The sequence below is a fragment of the Pocillopora damicornis genome, chromosome 12 (genome assembly GCF_964200805.1).
Source record: "Pocillopora damicornis chromosome 12, jaPocDami1.2, whole genome shotgun sequence".
NCBI lineage: Eukaryota > Metazoa > Cnidaria > Anthozoa > Scleractinia > Pocilloporidae > Pocillopora > Pocillopora damicornis.
Window position 1 is genome coordinate 7,891,127 of NC_142681.1, and position 14,723 is coordinate 7,905,849.

The 14,723-nt window shown below is 38.8% G+C and overlaps 3 protein-coding genes across 3 annotated transcripts in view; 1 reads left to right on the forward strand and 2 right to left on the reverse strand.

Moving 5' to 3' along the window:
• Nucleotides 1-8,134, forward strand: part of LOC113686817 (HAUS augmin-like complex subunit 7) — a 23,857-nt gene extending 15,723 nt beyond the window's left edge. Inside the window, exon 12 of the transcript XR_016181585.1 lies at nt 8,062-8,134. The gene's annotated coding sequence lies outside the window, so the exon portion shown is untranslated. The remainder of the gene's footprint in view (nt 1-8,061) is intronic.
• LOC149036322 (aquaporin AQPAe.a-like) lies at nt 561-6,021 on the reverse strand. Its single transcript, XM_089189245.1, has 4 exons — nt 5,037-6,021; nt 1,898-2,133; nt 1,598-1,678; nt 561-938 (listed from the first exon to the last, which is right to left on the reverse strand). The coding sequence occupies exons 1-4, from the start codon at nt 5,341-5,343 to the stop codon at nt 777-779; spliced, it is 786 nt and encodes a 261-aa protein (XP_089045371.1). The 5' UTR covers nt 5,344-6,021; the 3' UTR covers nt 561-776.
• On the reverse strand, nt 6,582-11,837 carry LOC113686814 (aquaporin-4). Its single transcript, XM_027204487.2, has 4 exons — nt 11,053-11,837; nt 8,552-8,787; nt 8,344-8,433; nt 6,582-7,856 (listed from the first exon to the last, which is right to left on the reverse strand). Exons 1-4 carry the CDS (start codon nt 11,351-11,353, stop codon nt 7,719-7,721), a joined length of 765 nt encoding a protein of 254 aa, XP_027060288.2. The 5' UTR covers nt 11,354-11,837; the 3' UTR covers nt 6,582-7,718.
• Nucleotides 11,838-14,723: the final 2,886 nt, after the last annotated feature.

The window sequence follows — 14,723 nt, forward strand, 5'->3', positions numbered from 1 at the left end:
CTCTTGCCGACCCTAGCATCTGCGCAACTGCAGATGCCTCGCGTGGTCTCACAACGTACAAAAAAACGACTCATGATACACGTATGCGTCTGGTCATTTCGTAACAGATGAGTTGCTTTGATGGGACAAGTCTTTCTCTCAGGATAACTTCTTCCTTAACCGAAGACTGAGAACCAAAGATTGAAAGCTTCAATCTTTTTCTGAGCTTTTTCCTTCGTATACATTGGTACTACTAAAAATGTTTTCTCCTGCAAAAAAAACTTTGTTTCAGACAAACTCTTCATGAAGTTCCAAAAAAAAAAATCTAACAGAGTTAAAATAGCAACATCTAAAAACCTTTTACTTTTCTAATAGTGCAGGTAAAGCTTTTTTTTTTTGACGCTTTGAACCATATCTCAATATTCAAGTTGTTTTTTTTCAGATAAGTGTACGCCTAAAAGGGGTTATTGTTTTCAAAACTTTTCACTCTAAGGTGTGACCCAAACGTAATTTCTCCTTGCAGATGTTAATACCTTATTTTGGAGGAAGGTGTGAGGAACAAATATCAACAAGTCAAAACAAGGGGTTCTTCTGATTTTATTCCAATCTCTCAAAGCTAAAGCTATGAGAAATAAAGTGGCAAACAGTGCAGAGAATTTATAAAAGGATCTTAGGAGTAAAAGGGCTCATCTAGATACATGTAAGCAGGCGAGTTCAGAGAGCACTTCACTCAGATTTCGTATCCACTTCCAACTAATTATTTTATCTAGTTGGGACCGACTGAGACCGCTGATCAATTACAAAGGGGAGATCATAAACTTCGATGTATCGTTGTCGTTGAGTTCCACATTGTAATTATCATCTTCCAAAGTGTTTTGGTTGTTTCTCCTCTGGGCGAAAAACAGCTTGTAGGTGCACGTTGCCAGGAGACCGCCGAGAGCGGGTGCCACCCAATAAATCTGTTAAAGCATAGGAAACTATGAGTTGGTTATTTTCAGTGCACATAGCCACCGAAGACTTGAACTTACAGAAATACTCGTTAAAGTAGATTGAAGATTTCTTTTTCGATTAAGTAGAAAAGCGCTGTTTTTCAGCTTCAAGCTTCTCTTCTTTCAAATACTAGCCGAGTGCTAGCTACAAGTTGTCTGGAATCGTCGAGAATTTCAGAGAAAAGAGCTTCAAAAATATCAGGCTACAATCACTACAGGATGTCAAAATTATATCCCGAGCGGGAAACATTTCAATATATAAAAGGTCACGCGATTGCTAATCAGCTTATCACAATCGTCTGTCTTTAGAGCAACGGAAACCGCAGGTGTATAACAATATTGTCTCTTCACTCACCCTCCCCCCCTTAGTGATTCGCGCGCTGCCCGTATGACTTAATTAAACTTCTCTTCCTTGCGTGTAATCGCAATCTTAAACTATTTACATCTTTTTACTATCTTGCGTGGCAAAGTTTCGAAGCTGATCCTAGCACTTCTTCGAGTTTTGCTGGAGGCAGATGATAGTTGACTTTCTGCTCTTAACCTAACAGTTGTATTTATTACGTAAGGGAGAAGTCGTCAACAAATCATTTGCCGCCCTTTTAGGATTGACAGCCGAGAGGATTACTCACCCAATGGTCTCTCCACAAATTCATAACAACGGCAGGACCAAGAGAACGAGCTGGATTCAAGCTGGCTCCAGATGAAGGAATCTGCAATATGAATCAGTGCAAGAGTTAGGCGTGTATTTCCTTCAAAGTCTTCAAGATTTTGAAAGGCCTTTCTCTTCTCACATTTCTTACAAAAGCTAAAAAACAAGTCAAGCTCCGAGAAGTTATGGCGATTCTTGTTCTCTTAGTCGCTCAGGCTTTGATAAGACTTATCTTTCCTAGTCTTCTACTATGACATCGCATGTTGGAGCTGTTCCTTACCCCATGCATGAGACAAATGAACACACAAATCCCTATGGCCAGCGGTACCCCATATCCTGCCATACCCCTGTTGGGGTCGGTCGCAGCGAATATCACAAAAACCAATATGAAAGTCAGCATGAGTTCCACTCCAAACGCCTGCGCAGTAGAGACACCATTTGAAGGAGCTGTGACACCCAATGAGCCAATAGAATCAGTTGGGGTCATGTAGTAAACTATTGCTGCTCCACAAATAGCTACAAAATAATAGAACATCGAGAAATTAATCAGATGGACTATCATTTTGAGGTATAAACTGTTTAAATTAATAGAACATCGAGAAATTAATCAGATGGACTATCATTTTGAGGTATAAACTGTTTATGAAGCTGTATCAGTTTTCAGCCGTCTTTGTTTAGCCGATGTCTCTTCTTTGGCTACTGTTATAGTTTTAAAGGGAGTAAATTTATCAGGAAACTGTGGTGCTGCGTCGGTGGGGGTGGGGATGGGGGATATTTGGTTTATCAACTGATTTGATATCATGAATTGGCCACCACAGAGTTTCTGAAGCTGATATTTTAAGCGTTAACCGTTCGTCAGAACGAAAGACAGAGGGCTAACGCTCGAAACATTCCCTGTTAAAGTTAGTTCGTTTTAAAATTTGGGTGGAGGAGCCTTCTCGCTAGGTCTTTGGTAAAGGACCGCTTGTAACAGGTGGCGTTTAGGTGAACTTTTTCGGCCCCTTGAATTTATCATTTAGAGAATGCTGGGTAAAATTTAACTTAACTCCCTCTTTCTTGTATTTTTCCAAGCATAGAGACACCCGTTTAATGTCAAATGAGCTCCGCCTTCTCCATGTGCGTTGTTAGGTGGAATTTTGGAAAATTTGCATAACCTGTTGGCCGGCTGTGGTAGAGGGCCGCCGAAACCACAACATGTTTTTACATTTTCCTGCTCCTCTATCCTATACCCCATTCACACTAAAGCTTTAACAGGTTTTAAAGCTGTTTTCTTAAACATAATTGTTTTTCTTTTCTTCGTAAAGGCTGCTTGAACCGATGTTTGACGACTTCAAATGTAGTACATTGAACATACAAGTTAGTGACTACTTGAATCTTATGGAAAATTCGATCTTTCAGCTCTCTGTTTTTGAGTTTATTCAGTTAAATCCCGTTTAACTAAACGTGTTTTGCCGGTGTAAATGGGGTACTCTTTTAGCTAGTCTGCATAAAAACATCATGGGACGGATGTTGGACATTTGCCCTGAGCCAAGATTAAAAAGTTGCCTATTGAACGTCAACGTGGCAGCGGCAAAGTGGGTTTCAAACAGAAAAATCATTTCTAGTGAAGAAAAAAATAATTAAAAAATATAAAAATTATGTGCTTTGTTTTCGTGTAGGATTAATCTAAATTTGCAAAGCCATCATTTTATGAAAAGACGATCTCAGTGGCAATTTGTGCCATTTTTGATAACCGAAGTTGTTAAAATGGGTCTCTGAGCTCTGCTAAAATTTATTTTGCAATATATGAAAAAAGTTAGTCAGTGTAGGCTGTTATTCGAATAAGATTAATTTATGGGCAAAATTTAAAACGTCGATGTTTTGATTCGAAAAGCAGCTTTTACAGAGACTTCTAAAACTGTAATGTCGTGTATGTTTCGACTTAAACATATTCCGGCTTGATTTTACCCTCTTGACGCTTGTGTGCGAAAAGTCAAAGTTTTGTCACGCTATTCCTAAAATATCGATGTGTTTCTGTATGAAATAGATATGTCGCTCAGAGCATTGCGCCCTTTTCTTTCACTGACGTATCATTAGAGAAAACTTAACAGAAGTTCTTCCTTTCGTCAGCAAAAACTGATTGGGCTGTAAAATTATGTATTAGAAGTGAAGTTCTTAATTTTATCATATGTTCCGGTGTCTTAGCAGTGTTAATTAAGTTACCGCATGAGTGATTGTGGCATGTTATTGATTTGAATCAAGGCTGAGCAATTTTCCGTCATGATCTCAAGACTTTTGCATTTTTATTTGAAAGCACTACATTCGGTAAAACGACAGCCCAACTTTGCCTTATTGCCAGGAGGTTTGTGGGGCTTTAAAACATTTTCTTCCCTTTAAAACTTGGCCGACACAGACCCATATTGTACTTCAGGGTTTAGCCTATTAGGAATCTCTTTTGAACCTTGTGATTTTATGCTCAAAGCTGATAGAGACGAGGCGGCCAGGCGGAGGTACTTATCTAGGCTTATCCGCCGAGCAACAAACGCACGAAGGCCAGCTCGCAGTATATTTGTGTCATATCAAAGCGATAATAGACACTCCTTGCATATTTAGCTGAAGAAAGTGATGCTTAAAGTCGGTAATAGCCGAAGATAAAAAAAAACTGTGTTTCAGGTTTCTCTGACCGTGCGCAATCTCTAAAAAACTCTCTAATGATCGGATACGAGTTAATCTTTTTCTACACTTTTCCTTCAAACGCTATTTGGTAAAAGATCTCGAAACAACTTTGGATATTACGATGTTTCCTTTCATAAGATCAGTCATTTCCTGACCTTCGCTTGAGTGATTGCATAGCACAAATTATTCCCACAAGGGTTGTTTTCATTGTTTTAGCGCGTAAGTGATTATTTGTTATTTTTTCGTTCTTTACATTCAGTATAGTAAAAAAAAAGTGACTCGAAAGCAGCTTGGTCTGATCTCCTCGCAAAATGTAAGAGTATAGGCGCAAAATTTCTGTGGCAGTTCCACCATTTAGCAGAACCACTCATATAGTCTAATAGAACGACCGGATTAAAAATCCTTAAGGTAAACGTCATTAACACTCTGCATTGTCACGATATGACTTTTGAAGTGTTACCGTTTCAACTTGGCTCACAAAAAATGGTTAATAACATAGATGATTGAAAGCTTTGACTAAATCCAGCTGTAAGCAGTTTAGCCGATTGATCAATAGGAGTAGATGTGTGGTTGGAGGGGGCGTGAAGACCTTGCGAAATCTGTGATCCCTTGGAGCTTGAAATGTTAAAAGCTGCTTTCAAATAATCTATTCAGTTCATTTCAAACGCTTTAAACCTTATATCGATCTTGCTCTAGAGAAGCGCTAGAACAAACATCCATATGCATCCTTACCCAGTCTGCAAACAGTGTCAATTACATCTTACCTCCGGCACACTGGGCAATAATGAAGAACACAGCTTTTAAGACTGAGACCCTTCCAACAGCCATCATGCTGATGGTCACGGCTGGGTTGAGCTGTCCGCCCGAAATGTGAAACACCGCCATTGCTAAGGTCGCTATACTTAGTCCATGACTGAAAGCAATGTGTATAACGGATGGTGGAGTGTTATTCCACGGTAACACTGTGCCACAGACCATGAACAGGAACAGAAGTGTGGCCAAAAATTCCGCGAAGACTTCGGTCCAAAATTTGCGAGATCTAAACTCCATTTTGCCTTCACTGAGATACATATTGGAGCTACTTGTTCTTTTCAAGAGTTAAAGAGAGACCGTCTCTTGCCTACTAAGTATGACGAGAATTACCGTTGATGTTTGATTGACTTACACTAAAAACCAAACATCACCTGATCACATAGATGAATAAGGCGGGATTCTCGGTAGAGCTTGTAAACAATGCTTTATTGTGTAACCAAGCCTGGTTATTTGAGGTCGGAGCGCTGAGCGGGGTTTGTTCCCTTTTTAAACTTCATTGAAGTAAAAAACGCATGCATAGCACAAAGGAACGTGCTACAGAAACGAAAATTGTAGAAGGTACTAATGAATCCATCAGACCATCAAATATGAAAGCCGGCAAGATCCATCGGTGGACGCTGACCGACCAAGCGCAATTCTACATGTATTGAGTGGAAAAAATTGCGCGAATGTTTCTGGCGGTCAGATATTTCAAGAGAGTTGGAATGCCTAGAAGATTCTGCGATCAAGTACAAAAAAACCACAAAAATCTAAAAAAAAAAAAACTCTCCTCTCTTCTTGACTGCCGCATTTGTTTAAGACTCAAAAATAACTTGACGAATGGGTTTATGTCACTTCCTGGAGGTCGTTAAATCCTAAGTGGGCTTTCATCAGTGTGAGAAAAGAGAAGAAGAAAGAAACAACTGTGAGTGAAAATAAAATAACAAAAGACTCAAAAAGCAGGAACTAGACCGGCTGTATTGTGATAGGATTATCAGGAGTAGTGATATTGATAACATTGATAATTTTAATAATGGTGATAATGATCGATGATAATGATGGTGATATGGGTAGTGATAATGATGATAATGAGACCAAAAAACCAAGCAGAAACCAAAGCAAAAAAATAAAAGAAAAAACGCATAACTGAAAAAAGTTATTTTTACCATAATTGGCAGTAATGTCATAATCTGATTGGCCACTTTGCCGTTGTCGATAAGAGTACAGACAACGCTGCTTGAGTCAACATGTCAAGCAATGGTCACGCACTGAAAAAATCGTTTTAACTGACGTTGATATTGCGGCAAAAAACAAATCGACAGTGGTTTATTGTGGTGTGTACTCTATCGACAACGATATTCGTCATCACAGTAGTGAAAATGCTGTGGACTCACGAGGCGTAGCTACTTTCGATTCGTTTAGCAGAATGCAAGGTTCGACGAGAAGTTAGCGACTCAAGATTACAAAATTAGCGTCCGAACCTAAATGCTTATCATTCACCAAATACACATCCCACAGAACTTTTGAAATTTTTATTTTCTTTTTTATGAATAAAGTATATGATAATGAAAGACGTTAAAAATGTCTCAAAATCATGATATTTAAACATCAGGCAAGGTCGTAAGAGGCTGGATGTATATCAACTTCGAACCCTAATTAAGCTTATTACCCAATCAAATAACCTTATTCTTCACGTGAAAAACGTAAATGCACAACCCTTGAAGCTCCAAAAAATTAAACATTAAAAACTTTCTACCACAACTGCTTGTCAGTAAGTTATGAAAGTATTATTAAAAAATTGGTAACTAAAGATAAAATTAGGCTTGCAATGGGAATATTGCCTTTCGTCATTCACAGGTCTGACTGGTAATTTTCCTTTCCTGTTAATTTCTTCGTAAGGTAGAAAAGAGAATTAGGTATTACAAACAAAAACTAGCTCTTAAGTATTATGTCTGTCTTTGATAGATGTATCGACGTTGCAAAGATAAGTTACTTGAAAAGCACTTCTGGGAATTAAAGGTCCATCATCCTCTGGAACCTTTCCTCAAATGACACTTATGAATGTGCCTGTATATATTTTGAAAGTGTAACAAATCGCTAAAATCTAGCTACCAATGTTAATTCAGTTACTGACAGATTCTAATCAATCCCAAGGTGCTTGTCCAAGGTTTACAAAATAACACGACAAGCGTGAAAACATTCTTGCTTTGTGCCGTTCAAAGATAAACACTTCTCAGGCCAAAACGCAAGCAAAAATGTACGTTAAGTCTTTGTGATAGAATTAAAAAATGGCTACCTAAACTTTTTATTCTAGTGCGCATTAAAATAATCGTTTTTCGTTAAAAAGGCCCCTTCGATATTTATATTGCTAAATCACTGCTGGTCTCCTCATAAAAAATTCTCATAAACATGACTACCTAAAGCCCTTTTGGTACTTTTGCGCATAGAAATGAATCATTCTTCATAACAAAAAAGGACCATTTCATATTGATTACAAAATCACTTATGTTAATTTCTTTATTAAAACTCTAATAGCAATACTTGGTGAAGCTACTTTGATACAGGCCACAACCTTTTAAAAGCTGAATGAACATTGTAAATAAGCGTTCTACAGGAAAGTCGCGTTATAAGCGATGATAATACTCCTTCACAGTTTAGATCTTGGAATCTTGATAGTTGTCCAACTCATTTACAGAACCAGCCGTTGGGCCTTGTTCTTGCCTCGTTCGAAATATCACCTGATACAGAACTGCTGCAATTAAACCTCCTCCAATTGGACCAATCCAGTACACCTACAAAAAAAAAAAAACAACGTGAACTTCAACCATGAAAATCTCCTACTCCGTTCGAAGGTGGCCTCGTACACCTCCTTATTAACTCCGCAACGAGCGGGTTGTCCTCTCTTGGTTCGCAATGCGTGCAAGATGATCCATCTCTTTTACTATTATGATTTACAATTTAATATTTTTCTCTCTTACAATTATTTCCTATTTCTAGTTGAGTGGCCACAAAGACTTTAGAGACTTTCCTGACTTTCATTTGCTCGCCATGCAACAATAAAAACAGTGTTCAAAGGTTAAGCTTTGTTCATTTTATACATTATTTTGATAAAATGCCATGCTCCACCCTAGGCGTTCCATAAACACTCTAAGAAAGAAACAAGCGCGAATCACAGAGGACCGGTAAACAGCGCAGAGAAATCCCTCTCTCACGAGGCCCTTTTAGCGGAGATACGTTTCGATACTGGACAGAATGATGGTTACAGGCACTGTTACCTACCCAATGGTTTTCCCAGATTTTGGAGGTATTCATGATGACAGCTGGACCAAACGAGCGCGCAGGATTAATGCCACACCCTGTAAAACCAATCTGAAAGAATAACATGGAGTGTCAGTAAAGTAAGCTGGACCAGACTAAACGCAAAAATAAATCTTTTGCAACGAACGTCCTAAATCAAGCGATACGAAGACACCATCCTTCCACTTACCCCAATGAAATGGCACACGGCCACGCAAAGGCCAATTGACAGAGGGACTTCGTATCCATAATGATTCCTCTTCGGGTCAGTACTCGCGCACACAGTGAAAACCAGGAGGAATGTCAGCAAGATTTCAATACCAACTGCTTGACCTGCGGTCACTCCGGGACCTGGGACAGTGGCGCCCAGTGTTCCGCGTTTTTCTTTTGGTGTGATGTATTTTAATACCGCTGAGCCTATGATACCTGTTATAAAGAAGAGAACAAAAATGCATTGTTCTCAGACTTCAGTGAACTCGATCTTTATCTTAATGCAGAGGAGAATTTTCAAAACAAAGGTATTGACTTCCATGCTGACGCATCTTATCAAAAATGCATATGCAAATGATATGACGCAAAATGTTTTTAATGCACGCATATCAGTCCTGAACACAATCTTTACAACTAAGAGTGCACGAATTTTTATACTTTCCCTGCATTGGCACGTACGTCTTAGGAATAACTATGTAGGCAAACACGCAGTTAGGGCACATTTACATAATTGCGTCAGTGTAATGAAGTGTTGAGGGCTGTGAACCATTGCCCACCTCCGGCTATTTAGTTACTCCAGGGGGGAGTAATTTATCGGAAGTATTAAGAATGGATATACAGCTTCTACACAGCAAAAGGTTTAAGTTCAGATCGCAGTGCACTGATGTTTTGCCTAGGCATCGAAATTTCCTGGTTTTTAGACTGAACTGTTTGAGGGTCACAGCCTTGTTATCAAAACACACCTCTGTGGCCTACCCACGATAGTAGCTCTCTCTTCGCCACTTCCTCCCTCCTCAACTTCGCCATATTTAACACATAAACGATTTTTTAATCTTTAGCTGCCATGACTTGGAGGCCGAATTATTACTTCCTTTGCAGTTTTAAATTAAGCACTTGACTATATCTTAAGTACTTTTTCACACCTTATCAAAACTTACAAAACTTGTCCACTTGTAAAACTCATTACGAAAATGGAAAACATTCAACAATTGAAAAAAAACCACCATTGATAAAATTTGACCTTCAAAATGGCAATGTCTCCGTTAGGAAAATTAACTGCCAACCCTGCTTCTGCTGGGTTCAACTTGAATCATGTCAAATGATGGTTTAACAACAAAAGACCTCAGAGGATGACAAATTACTCTTTTATAAATGTTTACATTTATCTGAATATGCCTGGGAGGAGAATTATCCAAAGGTATATTTATATATATTTTTTCTACTGTTTCAACTTGATCGAACTTTCATCCAACAGGAAAATAGTAATCATTTGCATTGATGGTTTGCGCTGGTGTTCCCATTCGACACCTTTTTTCTGGCAACTCGAACTACTTAGAATTTTTTTAACCTGTAAACAATAAGTAATACTCAAATGGTAATGGCGCAGCCCGGTTTTTCTTTTTATTTCACGGTGTGGAACAAATTGAGCTCCAGAAAGTACACGAACATTTCATACTCGACACGCATTGTATTTGACAGACCTGACTTTTTAGCTGATTGTACCTCCCTCGTTACATCAGTGTTATTTACGAGCTACGAGCTTGTGGTTGAGTGCTAAAAGCACTTGAAATTTACTCACGTTCGTGCCTATCGAAGCATGTGAAGTCATGTGTGCAACAAAGAAAGCTTTCTTAGTAGAAAACATTCTAGACGTTTTTCGAATTTATTGCCAACATGCTCTAGCCAAATACCTGAAATATTATAAATATGCTTTACCTTCCGGAGATTTTCACAATTGATTTATTATTTATTACGTAATCTGTTGTGGCAGTGGCCAAAAATGCTCAAACCTCTGCCAAAGTGAAACGATTTTGCTGAATGAATTAAGTAGCACTCTAGTGGTTTTACAGGCAATTGATCCGCGTGCACGCAAGGTATCATATGACGTATTAGGAAGTCTTGGTACGTGTACTTGAGATAACATTGATCGAATGCCATTTGGCCAATTTCTTTGATCCAATGTAATATAATGGAAAGGCACCAGAAACGTGTCGGTTGTATTGTATCTTTGTCGCCGTTTCCCCGATGTTAATTAAAAACTGCCACCGAACTGAAAAGACAGTTATCTTTCCTTGCAATTGGAAAATTAGCAATCGACAATTTCCTTAGCTCTAAGTTTTCGGGTGTAACAGTTTTGCGATGGAGCCATTTTCTCTACGGATAGTCATGGCAATACTTCTATTTCGGCTTAGGAATAGCGTTTGTCGTATTCCTTTCTGCCCCGAATGAGTTTTTAATCTTTCGATTCATTGAAGCGTGTGTAAGCAATAAAAACTAGTTTCGTAGCAAATATCTGCTTTGCTTACATCTCAGAAACCTGGCGAAATAACGAGTCATTTCCATAGTTATGGCCATTGCTTTTTCTGGCCTTTGATATCTAGTCGTTGAGGAAGGTATTCCCTTTCTGCATCTATCACTGAGAAATTTAGGTTAAAAAAAGTTGTTTACACTAAGGCTAAGAGTTGCTTTTAGTGTTCTCACCTCCGACAATTTGAAAAATTACGTAAGTTATCCCTCGAATTACTGACACTTTTCGAACGGCCATCATGGCGATGCTAACAGCCGGGTTGATATGCCCGCCACTGAGGTGTAAACTACACATCGCCAGGGTTGCAATGCTCAGTCCGAAACACAAAGAAATCAGCTCTGTCGACGGAGGTTGCATCGGATTCCATGTGATGGTTGTACCAGTTGTCAGGAAGATGAAAAAGAAAGTTGCAATCAGCTCTATCAGGGCGCTGGCCCAAAAGTGACGGCTCTTTAGCTCCGACGTTAGCATCATCGTGGCTGATCTTCTCTCTTGCTCTGCTTGAAATCGTGTCCAGCTCAAAATGCTCTGTGTGACTATCTGGCAACGCTTCAGAGGTCTTGGCCTATTATATGTTTGTTGATATGCTTGCGTTCTTTCAAATCTCTTGTTATGGAAATTAGGCACTAATAGCGGTATAGAAAGAACTAGAAAGTGTCAAACTACTTCTACGCGCAAAAGTGGCATTTTAAACCTCTATGTAATCTCTGTTCCTGAAATTAAAAAAAAATTAAGCAAAACGCATTTAAAGGTAACCAAAAATACTTTTGAAGGCCTTCATTAAGGAAGCGTAAAATCAACTTATAGCATCCAATTACCCAACAGTAACCAATGATTCAATTCTCCCTTTTTTAATAATGGTAACAAAACGAACAGGTGGTGAGAATAAAGAAACTGATAGACAAACAAGGAGACATTGTCCACAAACGTCGTATGTGATTACCAAATACCAAAAGAAAAAAAAAATACTTGATACGTCGCGCCCGGAATTGGTTAATTGAGTTTCGAGCCATGCTCAATAACGCTGGACTGCAGCTGGATATTACTTGTAATAGAAAATGTTGTTCTTCATGGTGGTTATATAGATACAATTGAACGTCTAATCGTTTTCTCGCAATATATAGAGACAAGCTATCAATTGTATTAATCGTCGCCTGTCTAAGATAAACAGTATAGTAGTCGAAACCTAGCGATCAATACAATTGATAAATACTCTTTGTGGGTTGGCAACCTTAAACTCCAGCAGCTCAGCACATAATTGTCTTTACCTAATGCTAATTTTATCCATACTTAACAGTACTCGATGGCTTTATTCTCTAAGAGAATAGAAGAACAGAAGAAATTGAGTCAAACACTCTTCATGTCCATGAGTATGATAAGATATAATAAGAGTCTTGGAGGACCAGAATCAGTGAAGAAGTAACGTTTTTGCTGTTTTTTTGTCTCACTTGAAAACACTGCCGGTTTTCCGGCTTTTTTGCTTGGCAAACTGAATGAGTCCAACTTAAACTTTGGGTGGGTCGTCAAGCTTGAGCACCCCCTTTTTGAGTCTACCCTACTACGTGATAAGATAAGATGAGAATCTTTATTCGGTATTCAGCGCGTGTGAACTTGTTGAGGAAACTTAATACTGAAGGAGAGAAAAATCTTCTTGGCTAAAAGGGTTTTAAGTTAACTCTCTTCTTTGCTTTTGATTTGATTCAGAAGTTTACAAAGTTTCAAATTATATTAATAAAGTTGATGTCATTTATTAGTAACTGTGACTGTTACAGAGGAGCTACATGTATCACAATATTTCGATTCCTTTCCAGGGTCATAGAAAATGGCCTTTAAATATAACAAACTCTCGAAATAATTGTTTGAAAGTTTGCACAAACACCAAAGAGAAAACGATGAACACGAATTGGGATGGTTACGGATGGCCAGGATTAAGACATTTGAAAATTAAAAAAAAAAAATTTAGGGTACAATCTCAAGGAAGACAAACCTTGACTTTGTTCCTTTAAGAAGCCTTTTTTTAAGATTGGCATCTAACATTGCTAGTTAATTAAAGATCACGTGCAATTTCTAATGATCCGTGAAAGATCCATGCTGCATCGTTTATACTTAGGGATGACCCTTATGCTCCCAATAAGACGATGGGTAGTTAGTGGTAACAGTCTCGCCGCTTCAACTTTTCAATAAAAAATGAAAAAGTTGTCGGTGGTGCTGCGCGATGAGCCTCTAGAGACCTTTTCCGTTCATGGGACCAACCCAAATCTAGTGTCTGAAGTTTCACTGGCCGAAATCTCACTCCTTATGTTTATTACGTAATTGCCGGCTACTAGTATTTAGCCCCTGTGACTATGTTTGATAATATCATACATATGAGAGTTGGAATTCTGCCCTAAAATGTTCTCAAACCTACCAGGGGGGCGCCGTTGGTCCGTAAAACCAGACAAGAATAGCTGAGTTGTTCCTATACAAAAATTACTTTGCTGGCATCATTTACATATCTATTAATCAACCCTGACATTCCTTAAGTGTATCTTGCATGGCGAGACGTTTACTTTAAAATGATTGATTATGTGTCCCTAACAAAGCACTCCTTTATTCGCCAGCTTGTGGGTTTTTTAAAACTTTTTAAAACAAAAGTCTCGTCTAAATTCCGATTTGAGATAAATTTTGAATCTTATCCTTTGATGAGGAAGATTGTGATGTGTCTTATTGCAAAAAAGGATGCGCATTTCAAGCTACTATTGTCGATTTTGGAATCCGCGACCACCAAGGCATCAGTGAAGAGAGCTAGGTAACAGCGAGATACCGTCCTCTTTGGAGTAATACACGAAGACAACAGTTGCGATGGTCATCTCCAGTAGAAGGAACAGTAACATCGATGGTGTCTGATGGGCATAATTCCCTCGCTGATTGATCAAGAGTTTAAACTTGAAATTAAAATGTATCCCTCTAAAGATAAATCCTTTGCAATTATTGGCATCGTGCTATATTTGGAGACAATAGAATATGCGTCAAGGATACTTAACCATGATTGATGCACTGCACTGATCGCCTGCTGAGGTTTTATAGCCCTTTTATACAGGGAATGGTTCTGTTTCTGGGCCGGATGTAGCCCTCTCCTTCCTGTGCTCTCTCTCCCGACCTCTCGTTGTCAAGGCTGCTAGGTTGGTGTCTCCTGTCGATAGGTTTCTCTCTAATAAATGTCATAGTTGGAGAGAACTTAATATAGGCCTTTTTTTATGCCCGTGACACCTCTTGCAAGTTCATTATACAGCATGTTATTTTGGTTTGGCCCACTAAATCGACTAATGCACGAAAAGCGACATTGCCATAATTATCCCTCAGTTATTGGGTTCAGCTGCTTAGTCTGCAGAATTTTAAGTAGCGATATTTGTAATCGGTGTTCTTCAGATTTCAGAATTCTTTGTGATGCCTTTTTCTATTTATTTATTTATCTAGCTTCGCCTAATTATCTCAGACAGGGAGACCACTACAGCTTTAGCCAATTACAGTGGATCCCGCGTTAACAATGACAAGGCCAGACCCCTCGGTTTCCTGTGCAACTTTGATTGGGCGACTTAGCTTGATGTCAGTGCCTGAATTGGGTGACTTATGTAATTTTCCACGATTTTTACGGAAGTGGATGGTTTTACTTCCTACGAGTCGTATACCTCACAGCCTCTTGCAATTTTTTCCCCCTCAATATTCATCTTTAGTTCTTCACACTTCCAGTGGTGCAATTGGGCATTGAAATAACTCTCTCACTCTTATCAGCTCTTTGAAATTCGAGAATCTTGAGCTCATTGAGATTTGGACTTTGCAATCTTCCATTGGATGGATTTGAGTC